We start from the raw sequence: 24,052 nt of genomic DNA, 5'->3' as shown, positions 1-24,052 counted from the left end.
TGGGGACTATAGCCAGAGCCAAGTCCATGGCACCTCAGGTGGCTCAACTGTATGGGGGCTTACAAGAAAGACTGGAAGAGCAATAATGATAGGTCTTTCAAAAGTTAGGGGAATAGACAGGTGTTTCTGTGGCCACAGACATGAATCCAGGATGGTATGTTGCCTCACTGGTGCCAGGGTCAAGGACGTCATTCAATGGCTGCAGAGCACCCTGTGCAGGGAGGGTGAACAGTCAGCAGTCATAGTACACATTGGTATGAATGACATAGGCAAAATGAGGGATGTGGTCCTGTAGTCAGAATTTAGGGAGCTAGGTAGGAAATTAGCAAGCAAGACCTCAAAAGTAGTAATCTCTGGATTACTCCCCATATCAGGCACAAGTGAGTGTAAAAATAGGAGGATAAAGCAGATGAAGGTGTGGCTGGAGAGATGGTGCAGGAGGGAGGGCTTTAGATTCTTGAGTGATTGGAACTGGCTCTGGGGAAGGTGGGACCTGTACAGGTTGGACAGATTGCACCTAAGTGGACTGGGCACGGAGTTTCTTATGGGATGATTTGCTAGTGCTCTTGGGGATCGTTTAAACTAAGTTGGCAGAGATATGGGAACCAGGAAGAATTATTGGAGAGGAATACCAAGTTGCACAGAACACTGGGAGAGATAGATAGCACTAGAATAGAGAATAGCAAATTAATAGGTGGAGTCAGAGTAAGGGAGAAAGTAATAAAAACTAAATCGGGGGCAGGATTTTTCACATGGCAGGTGGGCTCGGCACTGATCGCTGCCCGCAATCGGCTCTGTGCCACCATTTTGTGCGGGTGGGCCAATTAAGGCCCGCCTAGCGTAAATCATGGCTCCCGAGATCAGCGTGAACGGGTGGGCGGCAGCAGGAGGCCAATGGTCATTGGGTCCAATGGCGACCCGGTGGCCTATTCAAAAACAGCGCAGGCAGCTGTCCTCAGGCTGCCACTGATCTCGGTCAGGAGCATGATGGAGAACGTCCTTGGAGAGCAGGGCAGGTCGGGGGGGGGGGGGCAGTTGGCCTCGAAGTTCTCGGATGCGTACCTTGTTGCCCTCCTTGAGGAGGTGGCAGCACGTCGCGAGATCCTGGTACCTAGGGACGGGAGGAGGAGGCCACCACCCCCCACAACAAAACGTGCCTGGGAGGAGGTGGCATTACGGGTCAGCTCCCACGATGTGGTGAGACACACCTGGGTGCAGTGCCACAAGTGGTTTAATGACCTCTTGCAATCAGGAAGGGTGAGTACCATGTTGGCATGGGTCACTTAGCATAGCAGTTAGGTTGGTCCCACTTGCCACCTGCCGATCCCACACTTCAGAATTTTGTTTTTGTATTCATTTATTCACGGTATGTGGACTTTTCTGGGCGAGCACTTAATGCCCAACCCTAGTTGTCCCTGAGAGGGTGGTGGTGAGCTGCCTTCTGGATCCGCTGCATGTGGTGCAGGAACACCCACAGTGCTGTTCGGGGGCGAGATCCAGGATTTGGACTCAGCAACAGTGAAGGAGCAGCGAAACATTTCCAAGTCAGGATGGTGAGTGACTTGGAGGAGAACGTCCAGGTGGTGGTGTTTCCATCCATCTGCTGCCCTTGTCCTTCTAGGTGGTAGTGGCCATGGATTTGGAAGTTCTTAGAGTGTGAGTGGCGAATGTGATGGAGGCAGCATCTGGGCAAGGGGGTCAGCCCTGGCTGCTTGGAGTGAGTGTATTGCAGCTCCAGGGTCACGAATCAGATGAGCCCTGCAAGGTTTTCCTCGGGGGGGTTGGCCAGGCTGCAATGGCAATGCAGTTACAGGTTGGACTAATCAATGCTCCTCTCTCCTTTCAGAAGAAGAAGTCCCACAATAATGCAGAGCGGCTGCGGACTGGCGGAAGGCAGCCCCACCTCCTGATCCTTGCCAGATACAAGCAGGAGACACTGGAGCTGGAGAGACGCCATGCGCCCAGGTCAAGCATCCACAGTGAGGTTGGGGTGCCACTGGGAAGTAAGAGTGCATGCACCAAGGTCACAATGTCTGTCAGTGCAAACATTCTACTGTTGACTGTTGATTTCAGCCTCCAACATGGGATGTCCATTGATAATGGAAGGAGGAGCGCACCTTGATCCGGGAGGCAGGCATGCACATTAACATTGTAACGACTGCAACAAATTAAATGTCCTTGTTCTTCCTTTCAGCCTCACCAGAGCATGCCCGGACCCAGGAGGCTGAGGGTCCGCCACTGACTCCTCAGGCCACGGAAGACATTAATGTACCAGTGTCACACCTTCTCAGCCAGGCAGGTACCAGCGCAGATACCAGCATCTCGGTGGGAATAAGATCATCGGCTAGTATCTCGGTGCGCAGCAGTGAGGGCACTTCACACTCGCTTGAGGTGCAGGTGGAGGCAGAGAGTGCCCAGGGTGCCCAGAGGACTGCTGGGGACCAGGAACATGCTCAGTCGGTAACTAATGATGTTCCTCTGGAGTTGTCCCTGAGGCAGCAGATGCTGGAAGTCCAGCAGGGTGTGCAGGAAGATCTGGCGGAGATACATGAGGAAATGCGTGCCACGGTCTCCGTGATGGAGGAGTCCATGCGGAGCGTGAGCAATGCAATGACCCTCATGGCTGAGCGCAATGCCTCCTCCATGGAGAGAGTGGTGACTCTCATGGAGGGGCTCCTCCAGGAGAACCATCAGTGCTTTCAGGGGATGTGCTCGGACCTGCAAGCTTTCACACTGGCAGTGACCTCAGGTGGTCAGTGTCCGTGTGGGAGATGGATTGTGCACCCAGTATCCCAGCTAGGTGCCCAACCATCAATGGTGAGCAGGGAGATACAAAGTGATCTCATGTTGGCACACAAGCTGGCTGTCATCTCTGCGGGCTCCTGTCAGGGCACTCTGGATGACAGCAGCAGCTTCTCTGCCCTTCTGCCAGTGACTGTGGCATCTGATGAGGCTGGGCAGATGCCAGCCATGGCACTAGCTGCTCCCTCCCAGGCGGGGCCAGCATAGGCCCCACAGGCCAGAGGATGCCTGCTAATGTCATCAAGTCCAACAGGACAGCAGAGCGAGCAGGCTATCTCCAATGCCGGTACCAGCGAAGGGGGAGCACCTAGACGTAGCACCCACAAACAAAAACTTAAAACACCTTAGGCACAACATGGGCTTATCACTAGTGATTTTCTTTTGTCCCATTATTAGGTTACTTTTTAGTTGTTGTGCTGTTAACATTTTTTAGTGTACTTTGATTTCTGTATGCCAAGTTGCCAATCATTAAATGTTTTAGTTCTCAACAAGCATCTGGGTGCTTCATTGGTTCTGTAGGCGACGGGGAGCCCATGATGTTATGAGTGACTTGTTTGTTATTGAGCTTTATCGACAAGACATATAGTTCATGTTACTGACCAAGCAAATGTTGCTCTCAGGTATCGAGTATGGAGCCTGCAGCCCTGGCACGTGTTGGTAGTTCAGCTTTGGTGGGCTAGCTGAAGGAGTGTTGGATCAAAGCCTCCTGGGTGTCCCTGCCTCCCTGGAACTTGCCCAGCTTGGCATCTATCCCCTCAGCATTCTCCTGAGCATGATCATCCTCATTACTGGACTCATCATCTGCTGCCAGAGCAGCTGTGTCAACATCATCTTCCTCCACTGCATCGCCCCTTTCCAGCACCAGATTGTGGAGAGCGCAGCATGCAACTACTATCAGTGACCCACGATCTGGGTGGTATTGCAGTGCACCCCTGAACGGTCCAGGCATTGGAAGCGCATCTTGAGAAGACCGATGGTTCTCTCTACCACTGCCCTTGTGGAGGTGTGGCTCCTATTGTACCGCTGCTCGGCCTCTGTTGTTGTATGGTCGAGAGGCATCATGAGCCACCTTTTGAGGGGATAGCCCTGGTCACCCAGCAGCCATCCATCCAGCTGGGCTGGAGCACTGAAGAGCCCCGGCAACTGGGAGTGTCTCAGTATGTAAGCCTCATGGGAGCTGCCTGGATACTTTGCACAGACTTGCGGAATCTGCATGCTATGGTCACACACTATCTGCAAGTTCATGGAGTGGAATCCCTTCCTGGTGGCAAAGGCTCCCGGCTCACCCCTGGCACCTTGATGGCCATGTGTGCAGTCAATTGCACCCTGGACGTGGGGGAAACCAGCAATTACAGCAAAGCCTCTGGCTTGCTCGGTCTGGCTGGCCTTGTCCGTGCGGTAGTGAATGAAAGTCAATGCACGCCTGAACAGAGCGTCTGTCACCAGCTTGTCACAACAGTGGACAGCTGATTGGGAGACTCCACAAAGATCACCCACTGACCCCTGGAAAGAGCCGGAGGCATAGAAGTTGAGGGCAACCGTGACCTTCAGCGCCACTGGCATGGGGTGTCCACCCACACAGTTTGAGCTGATCTCAGAGCCGATCATCTGACGGATGGAGGTCACTGTCTCCCTTGAAAGATGGAGCCTCCTTCAGCACTGTACCTCAGACATAGAGGTAGCTGCATTGCTGCCTGTAAACCCTGGCAGCAGGATATTGGCCTCTTCTGTGGCCCTTTCTGCTTTGGACTTCCTGTTGGCCCTGCGCCCCTTGTGCCTGCACCTGCCCTCCCACAGGTGGCTCCCCTGGAGGCTGAATATGGAGTCCTGGACTTCTCCTCTTCTGGCCCTCTCTTCCTCCTCAGAGGAGGTGCCTCCAACAGAGACCACAATCCCCATTCCTAGGGTAAGGGAAGGCTGTCTGATACCTGGAAGGCCCCAAGTGTTATGATTCCTCCAGAGTCCTGAACTGAAGCCTGTTCTTTCTGTCAAAGCAGCTCTGAAGCAAAATGAAGTTGTTCTGTTCACACAAGCAAGTAGCAGTAAGTAATAAAATTAAAGTTCTAACAACTCACCTTAGCTAGCCCACTCACCCCTGTTATCCTGCCTGTGAATGAAGTTTTTAAAAATGTGGCCTATCCACCTGCCCATTGTGTCCGTGCGACGAACTGATAATCGCACGGGCTGTGAAAAATCATCTTCCATTGCTGCCACAAGGTCCTTAACTGGCCCATTAATTAATGGTGGGCACGCCTCAGAACTCATAGCGCTCGCCTTCCGAAATATCACGATGGTGCACGGTGACGTCGGGACACATGCCTGACGTTACCGCGTGTCATTTTACGCGTCAGTGTGTTGGGCCTAAACCCGCACGCTGACCGGAAAATTCGGCCCAGGGTTACTGTGCATATTTACGCATTCACGTTGTGAATGCACAGAGCGTGGTGAATAAAATTGGTGAGTTACAGGTGCAGATTGACATGTGGAAATATGATGTTGTGGCTAAAACAGAGACCTGGCTCAAAGAAGGGCAGGACTGCATGGAAAATGTTCCTGGATACAAGGAAAAAAAAGAAAAAAGGTGGGAGAAGATTAAATATGAGGGTAAACTAGCCAGTAATATAAAAGAAGATTGAAAGAGTTTTTTTTAGATATATAAAGGGTAAGAGAGAGGCAAAAGTGGACATTGGGCTGCTGGAAAATGATGCTGGAGAAGTAGTAGTGGGGAACAAAGAAATGGCGGAGGAACTAAATAGGTACTTTGCGTCAGTCTTTACAGTGGAAGACACAAGTAACATCCCCAAAGTTCAAGAGAGTCAGGGGGCAGAGGTGAGTATGGTGGCTATTACCAAGAAGGTGCTAGGAAAACTGAAAGGTCTAAAGGTGTATAAATCACCTGGACCAGATGGATTGCACCCCAGATTCTGAAGGAGATAGCTGAAGAGATAGTGGAGGTGTTAGTGGTGATCTTTCAGGAATCACTGGAGTCAGGGAGGGTCCCAGAGGACTGTAAAATGGCTAATGTAACCCTCCTGTTTAAGAAGGGAGTGAGGCAAAAGACGGGAAATTACAGCCTGACCTCGGTCATTGGTAAGATTTTAGAGTCCATTATTAAGGATGAGATTTCAGAATACTTGGAAGTAAAATAGGGCAAAGTCAGCATGGTTTCATCAAGGGGAGGTCATGCCTGACAAATCTGTCAGAATTCTTTGAGGAGGCAACGATTAGGTTAGACAAAGGAGAGCCAATGGATGTTATCTACTTGGGCTTGACAAGGTACCGCACAGGAGGCTGCTCAGTAAGATAAGAGCTCATGGTGTTAGAGGCAAGGTACTAGCATGGATAGAAGATTGGCTGTCTGGCAGGAGGCAGAGAGTGGGGATAAGGGGGTCCTTCTCAGGATGGCGGCCGGTGACTAGTGGAATTCCGCAGGGGCGAGTGTTGGGACCACAACTTTTCACCTTATAGATTAATGATCTAAATGAAGAAACTGAGGGCATCCTGGCTACGTTTGCAGATGATACAAAGGTAGGTGGAGGGACAGGTAGTATTGAGGAGGCGGGGAGGCTGCAGAAGGATTTGGACAGATTAGGAGAATGGGCAAAGAAGTGGCAGGTGGAATGCAACATGGGGAAGTGTGAGGTCATGCACTTTGGTAGGAAGAATAGAGGCATAGACTATTTTCTAAATAGGGAGAGAATTCAGAAATCTGGAGCGCAAAGGAACTTGGGAGTCCTAGTCCAGGATTCTCTGAAGGTTAACTTGCAGGTTGAGTCGTTAGGAAGGCAAATGCATTGTTGGCATTTATTTTGAGAGGACTAGAATATAAAAGCAGGGATGTGCTGCTGAGGCTTTATAAGGCTCTGGTCAGACCACATTTAGAATATTGTAAGCAATTTTGGGTCCCATATCTCAGGAAGGATGTTCTGGCCCTGGAGAGGGTCCAGAGGAGGTTCACGAGAACGATCCCAGGAATGAAAGGCTTAACAGATGAGGAACATTTGAGGACTCTGGGTCTATACTCGATGGAGTTTTAGAAGGATGAGGGGGGATCTGATTGAAACTTACTGAATACTGAAAGGCCTGGAGAGAGTGGACGTGGGGAAGATGTTTCCATTAGTAGGAGAGACTGGAACCCAAGGGCACAGCCTCAGAGTGAAGGGAAGACCTTTTAGAACAGAGATGAGGAGAAACTTCTTTAGCCAGAGAACGGTGAATCTATGGAATTCATTGCCACAGAAGGCTGTGGAGGCCAGATCATTGAGTGTATTTAAGACTGAGATAGATAGGTTCTTGACTGGTAAGGGGATCAAAGGTTACGGGGCGAAGGCGAGAGAATGGGGTTGAAAAATTTATCAGCCATGATTGAATGGCGGAGCAGATTCGATGGGCCGAATGGCCTAATTTCTGCTCCTATGTCTTATGGTACTCAGAGAAAGATGAGAAAGGAACAAAAGGGGGTGGAGTGGCAGTATTGATTAAGAAGAGCATTTCAGTGCTGGAGAGAGAGATTATCCCAGAAAAGTCAAGGACAGAATCTATTTGGTTAGAGCTAAGGAACTGAAAATGTGCAATTACATTGATCTGTGTAGTCTATAGACCATCAACTAGTGAAAGGGAATGTAGAGGAACAAATTTGCAAAGATATTACAGAAAGATGTTCAAAAATCTTTTCCACAGCAGTATGTTGCTGTCCAATGGGAGGGGGACACTTCTGGACCTGGTTCTTGGGAATGAGGAGAGCCAAGTGGATCAAAAGAACAGTTAGGGGATGGTGATCATTGTATCAAATGGTTTATGTTGCCTTTGGAAAAGGACAATCTAGAATAATAATTAACTGGGGGAAAGCCACCTCAATGGGGTAAGCATTGATCTGGACTGAACAAATTGGAATCAAAAGTCAGCAGGAATAATAGAAACACTATGGGCTATATTCAAAGAAGAGGTAGTTCAGGCACCGTCAAGGTATATTCCCTTGAAAAGGAAAGGTAGAGTAAATAAATCCAAAGCTCCCTGGATGACAAAAGAGATAGAGATTAAGATAAAGAAAAAGTCTACTTATAACAGATGTCAGATCGATAATACAATAGCAAACCAGGCTGAATATGATGCTGCCAGACCTGCTGAGTTTTTCCAGGTAATTGTTTTTGTTCTGAATATAGAAGATTCACAGAGGAAGCGAAAAAGCAAATAAGAGAAGCAAAGAGGGAGTATGAAAAAACACTGGCAGCTGACATAAAAAGGAATTCCAATGTCTTCTATAAACATAATAAATTGGTAAAAGGGTGATAAAAGGAGTAGGGCTGACTAGGGACCAAAAAGGGGATTTAACTGAGGTATTAAATAAATAGTTTGCATCTGTCTTTACCAAGGAAGATGATGCTGCACAGGCCACAGTGAAAGAGGAGGTAATTAATACATAGAGGATTTAAAACGAAAAAGAGGTATTAAATAGGCTGTCTATACTTAATTGTTAAAGCACAGGTCTGGATGAGCTGCATCCAAAGATACTGAGGGAAGTGAGAGTGGAAATTGAGGAGGCACTGGACATAATTTTCCAGTTTTCATTAGACTCGGGGTGGTTGCAGAAGACTGGAGAATTGTTCAAAAGAGGATGCAAAGATAAGCCCAGCAAATACATGCCAGTCAGTTTAACTTTGGTGGTGGGGAAATCTCTGGAAACAATAATTGAGGACAAAATTAATAGTCATATGGACAAATGCAGCTTAATTAAGGAGAGTCAGCATTGATTTCTTAAGGGAAACTCATGTTTAACTAACTTGGAGTTTTTTGAAGAGATAACAGAGAGGGTTGATGAGGGCAATGCTGTTGATGTGGTGTACATGGACTTCCAAAAGGCATTTGATAAAGTGCCACACCAAAGACTTGTAAGCAAAGTTATAGCTTATGGAAGAAAAGGGAAAATAGCAACATGGATACAAAATTGGCTGAGTGACAGGAAAGAGAGTAGTGGTTAAAGGATGTTTTTCTGGCTGGAGCAAGGTTTGTAGTGGAGTTCCCCAGAGGTCAGTGTTGGTAACCTTGCTCTTACTGATAAATATTAATTACCTAGACCTTGGTGTGCAAGGCACAATTTCAAAATTTGCGGATAATACAAAACTTGAAAGCATTGTGAACTTCGAGGTTGGTGTTAGAACTTCAAAGGGACATTGACAAGTTGGTAGAATGAGTGGACAGGTGGCAGATAACGTTCAATGCAGAGAAACGTGAAGTGATTCATTTTGGTAGGAAGAACATGGTGACAATATAAAGTAAAGGATACAACTCTGAAGGGGGTGCAGGAGCAGGGAGACTTTGGTGTATATGTGCATTAGTCATGAAAGGTGGCAGGACAGGTTGAGTGTGGCTAATAAAGCATACAGTATCCTAGGTTTTATTAGTAAGGGCATAGTGTACAAGAGCAAGGAGGTTATGTTGAACTTGTATAAGACACTAGTTCAGCCTCAGCTGGAGTGGTGCATCCAATTCTAGACGCTGCACACTAGGAAGGATGTGAAGACGTTGGAGAGAGTACAGAAAAGATTCATGAGAATAGCTCCAGGGATGAGGAACTGTAGTCATGAAGATATATTGGAGAAGTTAGGACGGTTTTCCTTGGAGAAAAGATGGCTGAGAGGAGGAGATTTGATAGAGGTGTTCAAAATCACGAGGGGTCTGGATAGTATAGATAGGGAGAAACTGTTCCCAGTCATGACAGGATTGAGAACAAAAGGGCACAGATTTAAAATAATTGACAAAAGAACCAAAAACAATGAGGAAAAACTTTTTCATGCAGCGAGTGGTTGGGGTCTGGAATGTACTGCCTGAGTGTGTGGTGGAGACAGGTTCAATTGTGGCATTCAGAATGGAATTAGACTGTTATCTGAAAAGGAAGAATGTGCAGGGTTACAAGGAAAAGGTGGCGAAATGGCACCAGGTGAATTGCTCAGAGATGATGGGCTGAAAGGCCTCTTTCAGTACTGTAACAATTCTGTGATTCTATGATTAGAAAAATTTGTATCATTTCTTCGAGTCTCCAAAGTAGAAAATTGAAAAGACCAAAATAGTTTTCTCCCACCAGGAAATTATGTTATTAATCAATATTACTACACATATTGAAGAGTGTGAACCTTATCTGATGGGATGTTTCATTTACTTTTAACATACGACCTGCATATGGCATAGCTTGCATGAAGAATAACCCTGTTTGTCATTGACAGTCACCTGCATATTTCTAATTTTTGCTGCAATCAATTAACAATTAGCAATCAACAGGACTGTGAGAAACCAGTTGGCTACTTTTTCAGAATGCAACTGGAAGTATGTGGAGCTCTCCTGTCACACTTTGTATTAACCACCTGAAAAGGACAACTGTTACCATTGGACTCATCTGCTTATGCAAATTCCATTTGTCTCTGATCAATTTTGTTTTTGTTCAGTATAGGCATTTTCAACGGACACAACTTTCCATTGTTTTGAGTTTGTATCCCTAATTCATTCTCAAATCTGCTATCTACAGCAGATCTGAAAGAATAGATTAGAGTTTTAGGGATTGTTTTCTTAAGATCTTCACATATGATTCACAAGCAGGCCCAACAAACTATTTTAATTTTAAAATTGAATACAGGGTTAAAGGTTAACTGATACTTGTAATATAGGGCTATTTATTTTCATTGAAATATTATAGGTTCATTTTACATGCCCTACTGGAATGAAACATCCCTATTATTCTTCATTCCTATATATTCAAGTGCCATATAATAATGATTTTATATGTAGTCTAGAAGCTATTTAAGTTCATTATTAAATAATTATTCATTTGACTTTGGTTAATATAAATTGTGGAAACACCAATGAAAGAGTAGCAAATATTTACACTTCTCAGGCAAGGAACACACTAGCACATGTAGCTTACATGAATCAAACCCAGGGACTTTTTGCAGGTTCATTGAATAATAATGGTGGCAGGTCTGAAGATTGGACAGGATATAAAAAACAGCAAAGATTAATAAGGAGGGAAAGATTAGAGTACAAGAGTAAGCTAGCTATAAATATAATGACAGATAGTAAGGCTTTCTATGGATATTTGAGGAAGAGAAGAGTTAGTCCTACAGAACGTGAGTCTGGTGAATTAAAAGGCAGATGAATTGAACCAGTATTTTGCATCGGTCTTCACTATCGAGGATGCAAGTAACAACCCAAAAATAGCCGTACATCAGGAATTGGAAGGGAGGGAGGAACTCAGGAAAATTACTATCATCAGGGAAATGGTACGGAGCAAATTGTTGGAATTGTGGGTTGACAAATCCTTGGGTCCTGATGAATTTCATCACAGGGTCTTAAAAGAAGTGGCTAGTGAGATTGTTGATGCGTTGGTTTTAATTTTCCAAAATTCACTAGATTCGGGGGAGGTTCCAATAGATTGGAAAATGGAAAATGGCAAATGTAGCTCCTTTGTTCAAAAAAGGAGACAGAGAGAAAGCAGGAAGCTATAGGACCGTTAGTTTAACATCTGACAAAGGAAAATGTTAGATGGTATTATTAAAGACATTATAGCAGGGCAATTAGATAAATTCAAATTAATAAGGCAGAGTCAACATGGTTTTGTGAAAGGGAAATTATGTTTAACCAATTTATTGGCTTTCTTTGAAGAAGCAACGTACTGTGCATAAAGGGGAACTGGTGGGTACACAGGACTTGGTTTTTCAGAAGGCATTTGATAAGGTGCCACATCAAAGGTTATTGCAGAAAATAGAAGCTTATGGTGTAGGGTCTAACGTATTGACATGGAAAGAGGATTGGCTAGCTAACAGGAAACAAAGTAGGCATAAATGGGTCTTTTTCTGGTTGGCAGAATGTGATGAATGATGTCCCACAGGGATCAGTGCTGGGGCCTCAACTCTTTACAATTTATATAAATGATTTGGATGAAGGGACCGATGGTTTGGTTGCTAAATTTGCCAATGACACAAAGATATGTAGGAAAATAAGTTGTGAAGAGGACATAAGGAAGCTACAAAAGGATATAATTAGGTTAGGTGAGTGGGCAAAGATCTGTCAAATGGAGTATAAAGTGGAAAAATGTGAAAGTGTCAATTTTGGCAGGATGAATAAAGAAAACATATAATCCAAATGGTGAGGGATTGCAGAGTTCTGAGAAGCAGAGGGATCTGGGTGTCCTAGAGCATGAATCACAAAAGATTAGTATGCAGATGCAGCAAGTAAATAGCAAAGCCAATAGAATGCTATCATTTATTGCAAGAGGAATTGAATACAAGAGTAGGGACGTTTTGCTTCAGTTATACAGGGCATTGGTGAGGCCACATCTGGAGTAGTGTGTACAGTATTCATCTCCTTATTTACGGAAAGATGTAAATACATTGGAAGCAGTTCAGAGAAGATATACTAGATTAATACCTGGAATGGGTCTTATGAGGAAAGGCTGGGCAGGCTAGGCTTATATCTGCTGGAGTTTAGAAGAGTAAGAGGTGGCTTGCTTGAAACATATAAGATCCTGAGGGGACTTGACAGGGTGGATATGGAAAGGTGTGTCTTCTTGCGGGAGAATCTAGCACTAGGGGTCACTGTTTAAAAATAAGGTGTTGCACATTTAGGATGGAGATGAGGAAAAACGTTTTCTCTCAGAGGGTTGAGACACTTTGGAATTCTCTTCCTCAAAAGGTGGTGCAGGCAGAGTCTTTGAATATCTTTAAGAGGCAGATAAACTCCTGATAAGCAAGGGGCTGAAAGGCTATCAGAGGTAGGCAGGAATGTGGAGTTGAGGCTAAAATTAGATTAGCCATGATCTTATTGAATGGCAGAACAGGCTCAAATGGCTGAATGACCTACTGCTCTTAATTCATATGTTTATATGATCAGGAGCAGAAATCCTGGCCAATTTTAGTCCATCCTTCCCAAGGAACAAGAAGAAAATTGTAACTGCCACCTCACTAAATCAGAACAGACTTGGGACCAAACCTAACTTCTCCCTCATCTCTGCATACAGCACCATAGTTAATCAAATTTGTTTCAGAAATTTAGATAGAATTTACTTTCAAGTTACAACTATTAAATCATTGCTATTACATTATTAAGATTCGCAGATCTGTTTCAGCATTGTAAACTGTTAAATTCTCCTGCTGTATTACATTACTTGATATAAATATAAATCAAAAAGGAACTCATAAGTAAAATGAGCTTTTTGATTTGATTTTATTAAATGAAGTATTTTCTTTGAAAAAGTTTGTCCAGTAGGGAATTTTTTTTTAAACAGATCACACATTCAAAATGCACAAATCCAACATTCAAATTTAACCCCCAATAATCAAACTTTCAACCTCTCAAATTAAAAAATGTCTTCTGTTTAAAACAAATGCTTCATTTTGTCTTTATATATAAAAATGTTTAATGTGCTTTATATCATATTCATCAAATCATTTACAAATAATTCAACTTTTCAATCTTTACATATCAAACTTAACAGCATAGATACTTGCCTTTATCACAAACACTTAGAAAAACCTTCAGACAGCTGTAGCAGACCGTAATCTAAAAAATGGAAGGAACCAAGCTGACCAGCAGTCAGGTATACACCACCGTACAAATGCAAAATACAATAGCCTGCAGTTTGATACTCAGGTTCATCCATCACTGCCACATGATTCTAAACATTATCTGATGCAAATTAGGTACATTACAGCAAAATAAATTCCAGTTATTTAAATTGTACATTGGCTATATGAATGTGCACCTGCGCATGTGCATGGGGACAGGAATTACCTTGGCATAAGTATAATTATTAATTCATATCAAGAATCAGTGTTATTTTTGGATGAACTCATCAGTCAATTACGAAAGATTATCCATTCTCAAAAGGAAAAACATTGGAAATAAATCAATGCAACATGCTAAATATTCTACAGTATCTCATGTATTTAAATCTTCATAGCTGATTGAGAACAATTTTATATTTGTCTTCTTTTTGTGTCCTGTAGGCTTTGGCAACTCTCCAGTTCTTCTTTCAAGTAGTCATTGTTTCTATATGAACCTAGGCAGTGACTTTCAGTAGGCTATCCAACTCTGATCCAAACAAAAACACTTTTCATAAGGGGTAACTGGATAACAGTGAATTGTTGGAGCCAATGCCAATATTTTCCCTCTTCCGAGGTTGGAGACAGGAACCTATTGTAGCACTGTACTAGCTCTCCTGGCTGAGGTCAGCTACCTCAGATCAGTCATATGATCAGCCTGAGTCTGCTTGGCTTCATAACATAAAAAATGGTGCATTTACTCACTAAACCATTGGAAATCCAAGTTGCTTCATCTAGCTGTAAATGCTAGCAGAATAGTGAAGGTAGAGTAGTATTTAACGTTTGAACAATTTTGAACTATTCTACAGGAGTGTATACACATTCGGAGCAGTTTCTTGCTCCGAGAGTGTAAACTGGACTTCAGTTTTCATCATCACTGCTGCTCCATTCATCCTGGAAGATGAGATTCTGAGAAGTTCTAGTTTCAAACTGCAGAAATAAAAAGAACAATTAGACAGTATAAATTAATGTTTTATCACTTCAAATTTATTATTTACCCAGTAAAAGAGATATGAAGTAGTTAACATTTCCTAAATTATAATTCACATTCATTATCACTGAATTTTTAACTTGTTCTTGCAGATTGCAATTTATTCAGATGATGGTGAATTGCAATAGTTCAACGGGTTCAAATTCTACAAAACTATTTTTGCCCTCCTTCTCCTATACAAAAGTGTGCCATCTTTCTCAGATGATGCAGCTAAACTCAAAAGACATTTGTACCGGGCCATTAATGTCATCTCTTCATAAAATTACCAGAAGGGGAAAGATGGGGGAAGTAATTCCTTCATATCTAGGTATTCTTTCATGACCTTCAAAATTACGAAATTACTTGACCTTAGAGAAACTCCAAGCATAAATACCAGTTGAGGCACAATGAATCTAAGGAGGGACTGCATTTCAAAACCAACATCCTTCTAAGGTTGCAATAGATGCATGCAATTATGAAGGAACTAGATTGGGGCCAGTGCACTCTTTCCAACTAACAGTCAGCAGCTCTATCTGGCCCAATTGTTTTTTTTTCTAATTTTGACCAGTACAGTGGGAAGAACCCCTCTGTTATCCTTCACGTTATGCCATGGGATATTTTACTTCCAGCCGAGAGGGAAGACAGATCCTCAACATAACACATTATCTGAAAGACAGCACCTCCATTAGTGCAGCACACTGTCAGTACTGCAGCACACCTTCAATAATGCAGCACACCTACATCATGTGGAAGCAAAATTGAAGGATGAATCTGACAACTGGCTCAAGAGAAGCAATAGCAGAAGTCTTATGCATTGAAGGGTGCATCACAACTGGAAGAAAAGGGGCTTAGGGCAGGGATAAAAATAAAATATATAAAAGATGTTTACCTGTGTAAATACCATAAAAACTGCCATACTAATTAGCTTTTTTTTGGGGGGGGGGGGGTGTCAAGCTACTGACAGTTAGCATTAGCAACAAAAGCAACATCATACATTGAGGTGACAAAATCAAATATTTAATTATCCAACTGGTTGGTAAAAAGGAAGCACTGGATGTGACCCCTGCACTGTAAATTCAACACACAAAAGACATTTGAATTTTCTTTTAAATATCTGCAGGATTTGTTTGAGATTGAGAGCAGAGAAAATATGTACATTTTCAAATGAGTGCAAAATGAATTAAGCTTTGTTTTACAATGTGTGCATTACATCAATTGCAAATACATATTGCTGTGAAGTCACAATATAAGTACATATAACACGTTTGACAAAGAATTGTCATGGCTCAAGGGGAAATATGCTCCACCCTGACTGGAATGCTACCCCATAAACAAAACATTTTTTCATGTTACATTAGTGTAGTGAGTATCTCAACTAAGAATGCATGAAAGATAACATGAAAATCTTGTCAATGCCAATGTCAAGCTCTGGAAGTCTCATAATATAAATAGTATTTTACATAGACCTTTTTGATATATTTTTGTTATTTTCTTCCCTTATTTAATAAGCCATTCCATAGCCACAACACAACACAACAACAATCTCAGGACAACTGGAGACAAGCATTAAATGCTGACCTTGCTAGTGACATTGATATTCCATTAATGACTAACAAAAATGGAACTGGAGTTGGTCAGTACTTAGATTTTAAGTGTAATTTAACTATTAAATTAACTACTGCTTAAATTAAAAGAACAAACATGCAATTATGTATTGCCTTTCATATCCTCAGGGTATCTCAAAGCACTTCAAAGCCAATGAAGTATGTTGAAATGTAGTCATGTTTTAAGCAATTTAGGTAAAATCAGCAGCCAATCCATGTATGACAAGGTCCCAGATGTAGCATTGTTTTGGTTGAGAAATAAATGTTGGCCTGGAAAACTCTATGGATTTCTTCAAATGTACCCTGGGGGCATTTATGTCACATGAAGGGGCAGACAGATTTAATATCTCATCCGAAAATGGATCTCCCTCTAAATGGCACGAAAGTACTAGATTATAAGCTTGATTTTCTGGAACATGGCTTGAACCTGTGACATTGTGTTTTAGAGGCCATCACTGAGCCAAGGCTGCAACTACATGGAAAAATTTTGGTAAAAGGCAAATGGAGAACTGATTATCATAAGATCCAAGGAAATTATTTTTTCTTTCATGGGATGTGGATGTCACTGGCTAAGCCAGTATCTATTGCCCATCTCTAATTGCCCTTGAGGTGGTGGTGATGAGCTGCCTTCTTGAACTGCTGCAGTCCATGTGGTATAGGTACACCCACAGTGTTGTCAAGAAGGGAGTTCCAGGATTTTGACCCAACAACAGTGAAGGAGCAGCGATACATTTCCAAGCCAGGGTGATCCAAGTCAGATTTTTGGATACCATATTGAACTAGTGAAGATTAAGGTTGCTTTGACTGAAAAAATAACAAAATTGATATATTTGCTTCACTTCTCCTTTTAACTCAAGAATCTCTTCAGGTCCAGGTCAGAGAAAAAGAGCAAGAAATAGTTGGGAATTCTCTTAGTTTGAAAACTTATGTTAGAAAAGAGAGTTCTGTGTGGTACGCGAAAGGTAAGTGTAACCAGTCAGTTAAGTGCGAAGAAATAGGATTAGATAGATGTATTTGGGAACTTGAAGTGGCTAGAAACAATGGCCATCTCATGCTCCAAAATTTCCAACTGGAAATTAGACGATGAATATTAGCAGACTATTTAACCATGCATCACAGTTGTGCCTGATCCTGTTCTCCACTGATATTCACACAGGTACTTGCCAGCAGTATCATTGGATTAGTCATGAGAACGATCTTTAGCTGACTGACTTTTCCTTTTACGAATCCAGGTGCACCAAATCTAATTGTAACACTGCAATTGCTTTTCTAGAATCAAACATTGACCCTACCATTTAGCTGAGAGAATAATTGAGCAATCTTTTCACCATGTAGGTCACCAAAAGAAATAACTCATTTTCTAAAAATGTTAATTAAACTTTTTTTGAATGAAAGTCATATTTCTATGTTCCTTCATTAAAAAGTGTTATAGTTTCAGTTGGCAGCCCTCCAAACATAATTCCCTGACTGATACAGACACCTATTCTAATTAAAGCGTTTGCTGAGAGGAAATAGAGCAGAAATGATAGAAGCAAAAAGTTAAGATGAATGGTGTTCCCCATACTGGAAGGCACGGACCCCAGATGCCAATGCTAGGTCCCGTGGGCCTAAAGCGGCAATCATTAATTTTGGTAATTTTATATTTGCTTCACTTTTGATTTTTAAATGTACCTGTAATGAATCTTACTTTGTAGACATTGATCTATTCCCAGATGTGACTGTACTTTGACTGATTAATCAATAATAAACAGGAGTGACGTGTTTTCCCAAGACTTTGTTTTTCACAGCTGGCATTTGGTCTACACCTTTGTTTTCCCTTTCTATGATTGAATACTAAAATAAAAGTTGTCTTTTTATTTATCATAAGCCCTTTTTCTTCTTACTGCAATCAATGACCCTTGAACTACAAGCCAGGACAATGACTTGCCTTACATGTGTGGTCAACTGTAGTTCGGAATCAGGAGATGGAGTTTCATTGAATGACATTCAACCTGATTGATGAAAGATGGGAGACACCATCAAAAGATGCGTAAACAACTTGAATATAGCAAAGTCCACGAAGCCTTGCTGTGGCTGTGAGGAGAATTGATAAGGACTTATGTTTACTGGACTTGTTTTGCGAATGTCTGAACAAGGCCTCGAAAGGCTAGCATGGAGCCTGAAGCTTGGCTTAAAGCGACACTGCTTTGAGGGTTCGGGATTGCAGCTTAAAGACTATGGCTGAAAGTGACTGGCCGAAGAGTCCACCCCCATGTAAGACTCTTCAGAAAATTGGTAATGTATGTACTAAGGGGCAGTTTTACCAATTTAGGGTCCTGTCAGTAAGTTGGGGTTATCCATTTTGGAGAGCTTTCGTGGAACCAACCTATATATATATATATATATATATAAATACACACATTTTTTTTTATAGGTTCTTTCCTTCTTTTTACTTCTCTATATTATCAATTTATATTTTTTATATTGTCAACTATAATTGTTATATTATTTTTATTCTAATCATAATTATCATTATTCAACATTCAATAAAGTTGTTGTTTTAACACTTTAGTTAGCATTGTCACTTATTCCTGTTATGTCCAGAGTACAGCTGTGAAACTAAGTGAATTTTTGGCGAGCTGCCAGGGCCTGAAGACGAACTTGGATGAGGCTATAGAGAAGTTTCTTAGAGAGCTAAGTTAACCCTGATAGAGGGATGGATTCAACTCATGATCCAGTCTTTGGGGCTGAACTCTGGACAGGGCAGGGAGGGGAATCCATCCATCCAGGACTATTAAAAGCAGTGTGGTTTTTGGTACTAAGGGAGAAATGCATGAGATTAGAGAGCAGATGATGCAAATAAGAGTGTGGTGTAATGATCAGGAGCTAGAGTTGGAAGAGTATAAAATTAAACTAGCTGACAAAGAGGCTAAATTGATATAGAAAGAAGAATTGGCACATCTTTTCAGAGACAAGGAAAGGCAGCAAGCAGTTACAGAACATACTCTGGGTCAGCTCCAAGAAGAAAGGGAAGGGAGAAAGGAGGACTGGGAAAAATATGCCACAAGAATTGACTGTTGGGCAGGAGAGGTGGAATATATTCAAAACCAGTATGTGGAGGCATGTGAAAGGCAGGGAGCTTTGGAAAAGTCAAATGAGGACTTTGGTTGGGAATGTCAAAGATTAGATAGGGAAAAGGAGGATGTGAAGGCGGCATTTAGAATGCTGCAGAGAGACAGAGAGGAACAAGGAGTTGGCTGCAATACAAAGTAAACTGCAATGGCAGCATGGGATGGTCTGTGCATTAAAGACATCAGACCCCCATGAGTTAGATAACTGTGGAACTCCTGATGAGGAAGGAGAGGATAGTGATGGACAAATGACTGACCGCCCTACAGGAAAACCAGGAAGAACGGCATTTGTGCAGCAGTCTATATATCAACAGCCCATCACAAGTGCACTGGAAGGGGCTTTAGGACCTTGGACAGGCAGCTTATTGTCCCATATACTTCAGAGGAATTACAGAGGATGGCTAGTAAAAATAAGATATTGAGAAGAGGGGAAGCGCCTTACGGACACTTCCTGGAAACTGATCAGTTTACAGGATTACATGGGTTAGGTGGAAATGAAAAAATCAAATTGTTCTTATTTACTTTTAGCTCCAGATGTTTACCCGGCCCTGCCTAGAGAAATGAAAATGTGACGGGGTACATGGGAAGGGATGAAAAATCAGGTAGTGGAGGCTATGGGTCTGACAAGAGGAATCCCCTTCAAGATGCTGGAGCAAACTCAGCAGTGACTGGATGAGAGTCCAATTGCATTCGCAGATAGGCTGAGAGCTGTTTATGCCAGAACAAATACAGCAGTTGGTGCAGATTGAGACAACTTAGTTTGGACAGGCCCCTAATCACTGGCTCTGGATCTTAGTTAGCCTTGCTCTACCAAACATAAGGGAGGGATTTGAAGATTTTGACCCAAAAAGCCAGCCAACAACCGAGGAGACGGTGGTATGAAAAATAACCCTTCATTTTGAGAAATGACTGAGGGAGAAAATGGCAAGAGGTTACAGGGAAAAGGGAAAGGTGGAGGAAATAAAAGTGGGGAAACAGTCGAAGCAGGAAGGATCCCACAAGGAAATGATGGCTTGGAGTGTTTTAATTGTAAAAAACCACTTAGAAAGGGAAACGCAAAGTTCCCTCAGGAAAAGGGAAAATCAGGGACGGAGGGTCAGAATCAGGATCTGGAAAAATGGATAGCAGCAGCAATTGATGCTGTATTAGAGAAAAGGAAGGGACTGATTGCAACTGTGAGTGGAGAGGCTTTCCCATCGCCATTGCCTCCAGTTCACCAATGACAGGACCACTCCTGGCCCGAGTACTTGTGTCCATTCAAGTATGATTCTTACAGGTGCCTTTACGTGTGTGTCGGAAGCTAGAGGGATGGGGCGGAAATTATTTAGTGGATACAGGAGCATCTCACACAGTTATTTATTGTGAGGTTCCATTTAACATTCCTTGGTCAAGTGGGGCAACTTACTCACTAGAATGTTTTGCTGGAGATGGTTCAATGGGAAGTGTCAATTCCTCTGGAGATTGAGGTGGGACCATACAAACTCAGTGGCCATACATATTAATCAACCCCAGACACAGGGGTTGGAATATTGGAATCAGATTGGATGAAGGCCCATGATGTTGTAGAAGATCGTTGCAATCACTGCTTGTGAAGGGGAATAGAAGAGGGGAAAGAAATTTGTTATTCCCCCAGTAAACATAAGCAGAAGGGACAGAAAACAAGTTTATGGTCGGACAATTTAACCGACCTAGTGCAGTCAGTCTCTCCTGGGTTTCAGGAGTTAACACCACAGAATGGAGAAGTTTTTGCCCAGCACAAAAATGATTGTGGGCGAGTTAAAGGGTAGAGATTAGAATTGATGGAGACCCCATATCACAATCTCAAAGATCGTGTAATTTTCCACAGGAAGCAGAGGCAGATCTGACTACTATAGTTGATTCCTTAGTAGAGAAAGGGGTATTTTTTTTAAAAACTCCATTCATTTGATAATTAGTTATGTAGACACATGATTGAAACTAGAAATGATGGGAAGTGCAGCCAGTAGGAATCAAAGCTACATGCGGAGACCCCCATGCATTTGCAATTTGCACCTACACCACTTGACCACTAACAGAGGCTCATTCTTTTTTAAAATCTTTTTTTCCCCTTTTTAAGACCAATTGTCACGCATGCTAGTTCTTCTATTTGGCCAGTTCGTAAATCAGATGGGTTTATGGAGGCTGATGGTGGATTATCAGGTCTTAAATAAGAATGTTCCTGCCTGCACACCTGCGATAGCCGCAGTGGCAGACTGGATAGCAGTTATACTTTCAACAAGTGTTTTCTGTGCTAGACTTTAAAAAAAAAAATTTGGTCAATTCCTATGTGTCAGGAAGATTACAAATTTGACTTTAGCTTGAATGGTCAACAATATATATGGACATCCCTTCCATAGGGTTTTCGCAATAGTCCCTCCATATTTCATCAACATGTGGCAAATGAAATGAGGGTTTTCAGCTGACCTGAGTGCTTGATTCAATATGTTGATGACCTATTCCTGATCATGAAGAGTGAGCAGGAACATGCTGCCTTCTTTTGAGAGCTTTAGCATTTGTAAAAGAGAGCAGGACTGAAGGTGAACCCTTAGAAAGTGCAGATAGGAGCAAGAGAAGTCCAGTTTCTGGGATTAGGTCTTAAATCAGGAGAAAGGAGTATTGAGCAATCAAAGAGGAAGACAGTAGCCAAGTTAGTGCACCCCACCTCAGTGACTACCCTACGATCTTTCCTTGGACTGATGGGTTATTGTAGATAATGGGGGCAAGTCAGTACCACTGCTAACCCTGTTGAAAAAGGGAGAACCGTGGAACTGGACATCCAATTGTGAAGAGGCCTTTGAGGAACTGAAAAGGGGTCTTCAGGTTATGCCAGCTCTAGGAATGATGAGTCAGAAAAAGAGATTTGTTTTGGAAGTAGCACTAGTAACAGCAGCCTTAGTGCAGTATTAATGCAGGAGATTCACGGGAAATGTAGACCAGTGGCATACGTCTCTTAACCAAAGTAGAGAAGGAGTACTCAACATGTGAGCGCCACCTACTGGCCACCTTCTGGGCCACAAAGCATTTTGCAGTTTACACTGGGACTCAAGACTATTATCTTATTAACCCATCATGCACCGACAACTGGAGGGAAAGATTAAAGATGGAACAGTATCCAGTGCCAGGATTGCTCAGTGGACTTGCTTTTACAGGACACAATTCTGAAAGTACAATCATTGCAAGATCTTAAATTCGCAGCAAATCTGTTACACAAAGGAGAACCACGAATGTTCGGTTGAAGGTATCTGGGTAACAGGGGAAAGATTTAAAGCAGGAATAGGCCCAAATGGGCGAGACATCTATGTCAAAAACAAAAACAGAATTACCTGGAAAAACTCAGCAGGTCTGGCAGCATCGGCGGCAAAGAAAAGAGTTGACATTTCGAGTCCTCATGACCCTTGAACAGATTGTGGGATTTATGATCCTGACAATCAGATGTAGTTAGGTCTAAAACTTCCTAGCCACTTGAGTGCTCAGCAGGCAGAGTTAGCAGCTGGAGCATATGTGATTATGAATCCAGGAAAGTTTCCACCACCACCATCTAATATCATTTGCTCAGATTCAACGTTCACATGCAATGCACTGACTGAGTTTCTGGCAATATGGGAAAGATGGGGATATACCTCAGCAGATGGGAAACCACTGACCTTTAAACCCCCTTTACAGATAATTTTGCAGGCAATCTGACAAAGCCCAGAGTAGTAGTACTACATCCATAAAGTGAAAGCCCATTCTAAATCAAAACCCAGATATTTTTTTTTTTGGGGGGGGGGGGAATTGTGAGGCCAACAAATGGCCAAGATAGAGACCAAAATGGGGATAACATGAGATCCCTTTTAAGGGGGAAAGGCACAAGGCATTACTAAATGTGGGACTGAGGGAATACAATTGCCCTGTAATCTAACCAAAGCCCAAAGTCAAGATCCAGCACTGATGGCAGCCATTGAGGCTATGAATAAAGGTAAGCCCATAAGAGGGCTGATGGGAGAAATCCCAAAATAAATATAAAACAGGGGATGTTATTTAAAGCTGATAGATGGATAGTACCAGAGACATGTCACCAGGAAATGATGGAATTTGTCCATGGAGGTCCGGGAGTGGATCACCTGGGCCCGGAAAACACTTGGGGAAAGGTTACGGCATGTTGGATCATGGCCTGAGATGAGAAAGAATGTGGGGCATATATGTCAGCGATGTTTGATCTGTGCTGCCAATAATTCTGATCCACAAAAGAGGGATACACTAAGAGGTGAGGGTCCATGGCAAGGGATCCAAATTAATTTTATAGGACCTTTACCTCAAACAAAGAGAGGGAACAAGTATTGTCGGGTACTGGCAGATAACTTCACCAAATGGGTAGGGGCATTCCTCTGCAAATCTGCAACTGCGCTGCGGACAGCTAAGACACAGGTATGAGAAATATTTAAAAGGTGGGGTTTACCTCAAATAGTGGAATCCGATCAAAAAAGTCAGTTCACCGGTCATGTAATGCAACACGTTCTACAGCTGCTACGAATTGAGTGAGGTAGCATGTGCTTTACAATCCACAATCATCCAGGAATCGCACGATTAAAACTGTACTGAGGAAAGGGTTAATGGCCCAGCGGGGGTGGGAAATGGGATGAAATTCTATCGTTGCTCTCTCCCTCTGTTTTAAGTCTCGCTGCTCTTTCTCTTTATGACGTCTCAATGCCCTCTCCCTCTTGCACTCGTTATGAAGTCTTGCTGCTCTCTTCTTCTTGCACTCATTATGAAGTCCTGTTGCTCTCTCCCTCTTGCACTCTTTATGAAATGTCACTGCTCTCTCCCTCTGTATGAAGTCTAGTTGCGCTCTCCCTCTCGCGCTCTGTATGAAGACTTGCTGCTCTCCACCTCTTGCGCTCTATTTGAAGGTTTGCTGCTCTCTCCTTCTTACACTCTGTATGAAGTCTCAAGGCTCTCTCCCTCTTGCGCTCTGTATTA

General features: G+C 42.8%; 1 protein-coding gene across 3 annotated transcripts in view; it reads right to left on the bottom strand.

The window, feature by feature from the left end:
• Window positions 1-13,189: 13,189 nt before the first annotated feature.
• The window catches only part of ercc8 (excision repair cross-complementation group 8), a 65,911-nt gene continuing 55,048 nt past the window's right edge, over window positions 13,190-24,052 (bottom strand). For all 3 annotated transcript variants that reach the window (XM_041195844.1, XM_041195827.1, XM_041195834.1), the window contains one exon: window positions 13,190-14,321. Coding sequence is in view for 1 of the 3 variants with exons in the window: in XM_041195834.1 (XP_041051768.1) it covers window positions 14,253-14,321 (69 nt within the window). In the remaining 2 variants the exon portion in view is untranslated. The remainder of the gene's footprint in view (window positions 14,322-24,052) is intronic.

Source organism: Carcharodon carcharias, chromosome 1 (genome assembly GCF_017639515.1).
Source record: "Carcharodon carcharias isolate sCarCar2 chromosome 1, sCarCar2.pri, whole genome shotgun sequence".
In the NCBI taxonomy this organism is placed as follows: domain Eukaryota; kingdom Metazoa; phylum Chordata; class Chondrichthyes; order Lamniformes; family Lamnidae; genus Carcharodon; species Carcharodon carcharias.
Note: the sequence above shows the minus strand (reverse complement) of the source record. Positions and strands in the feature narration are given on the sequence as shown.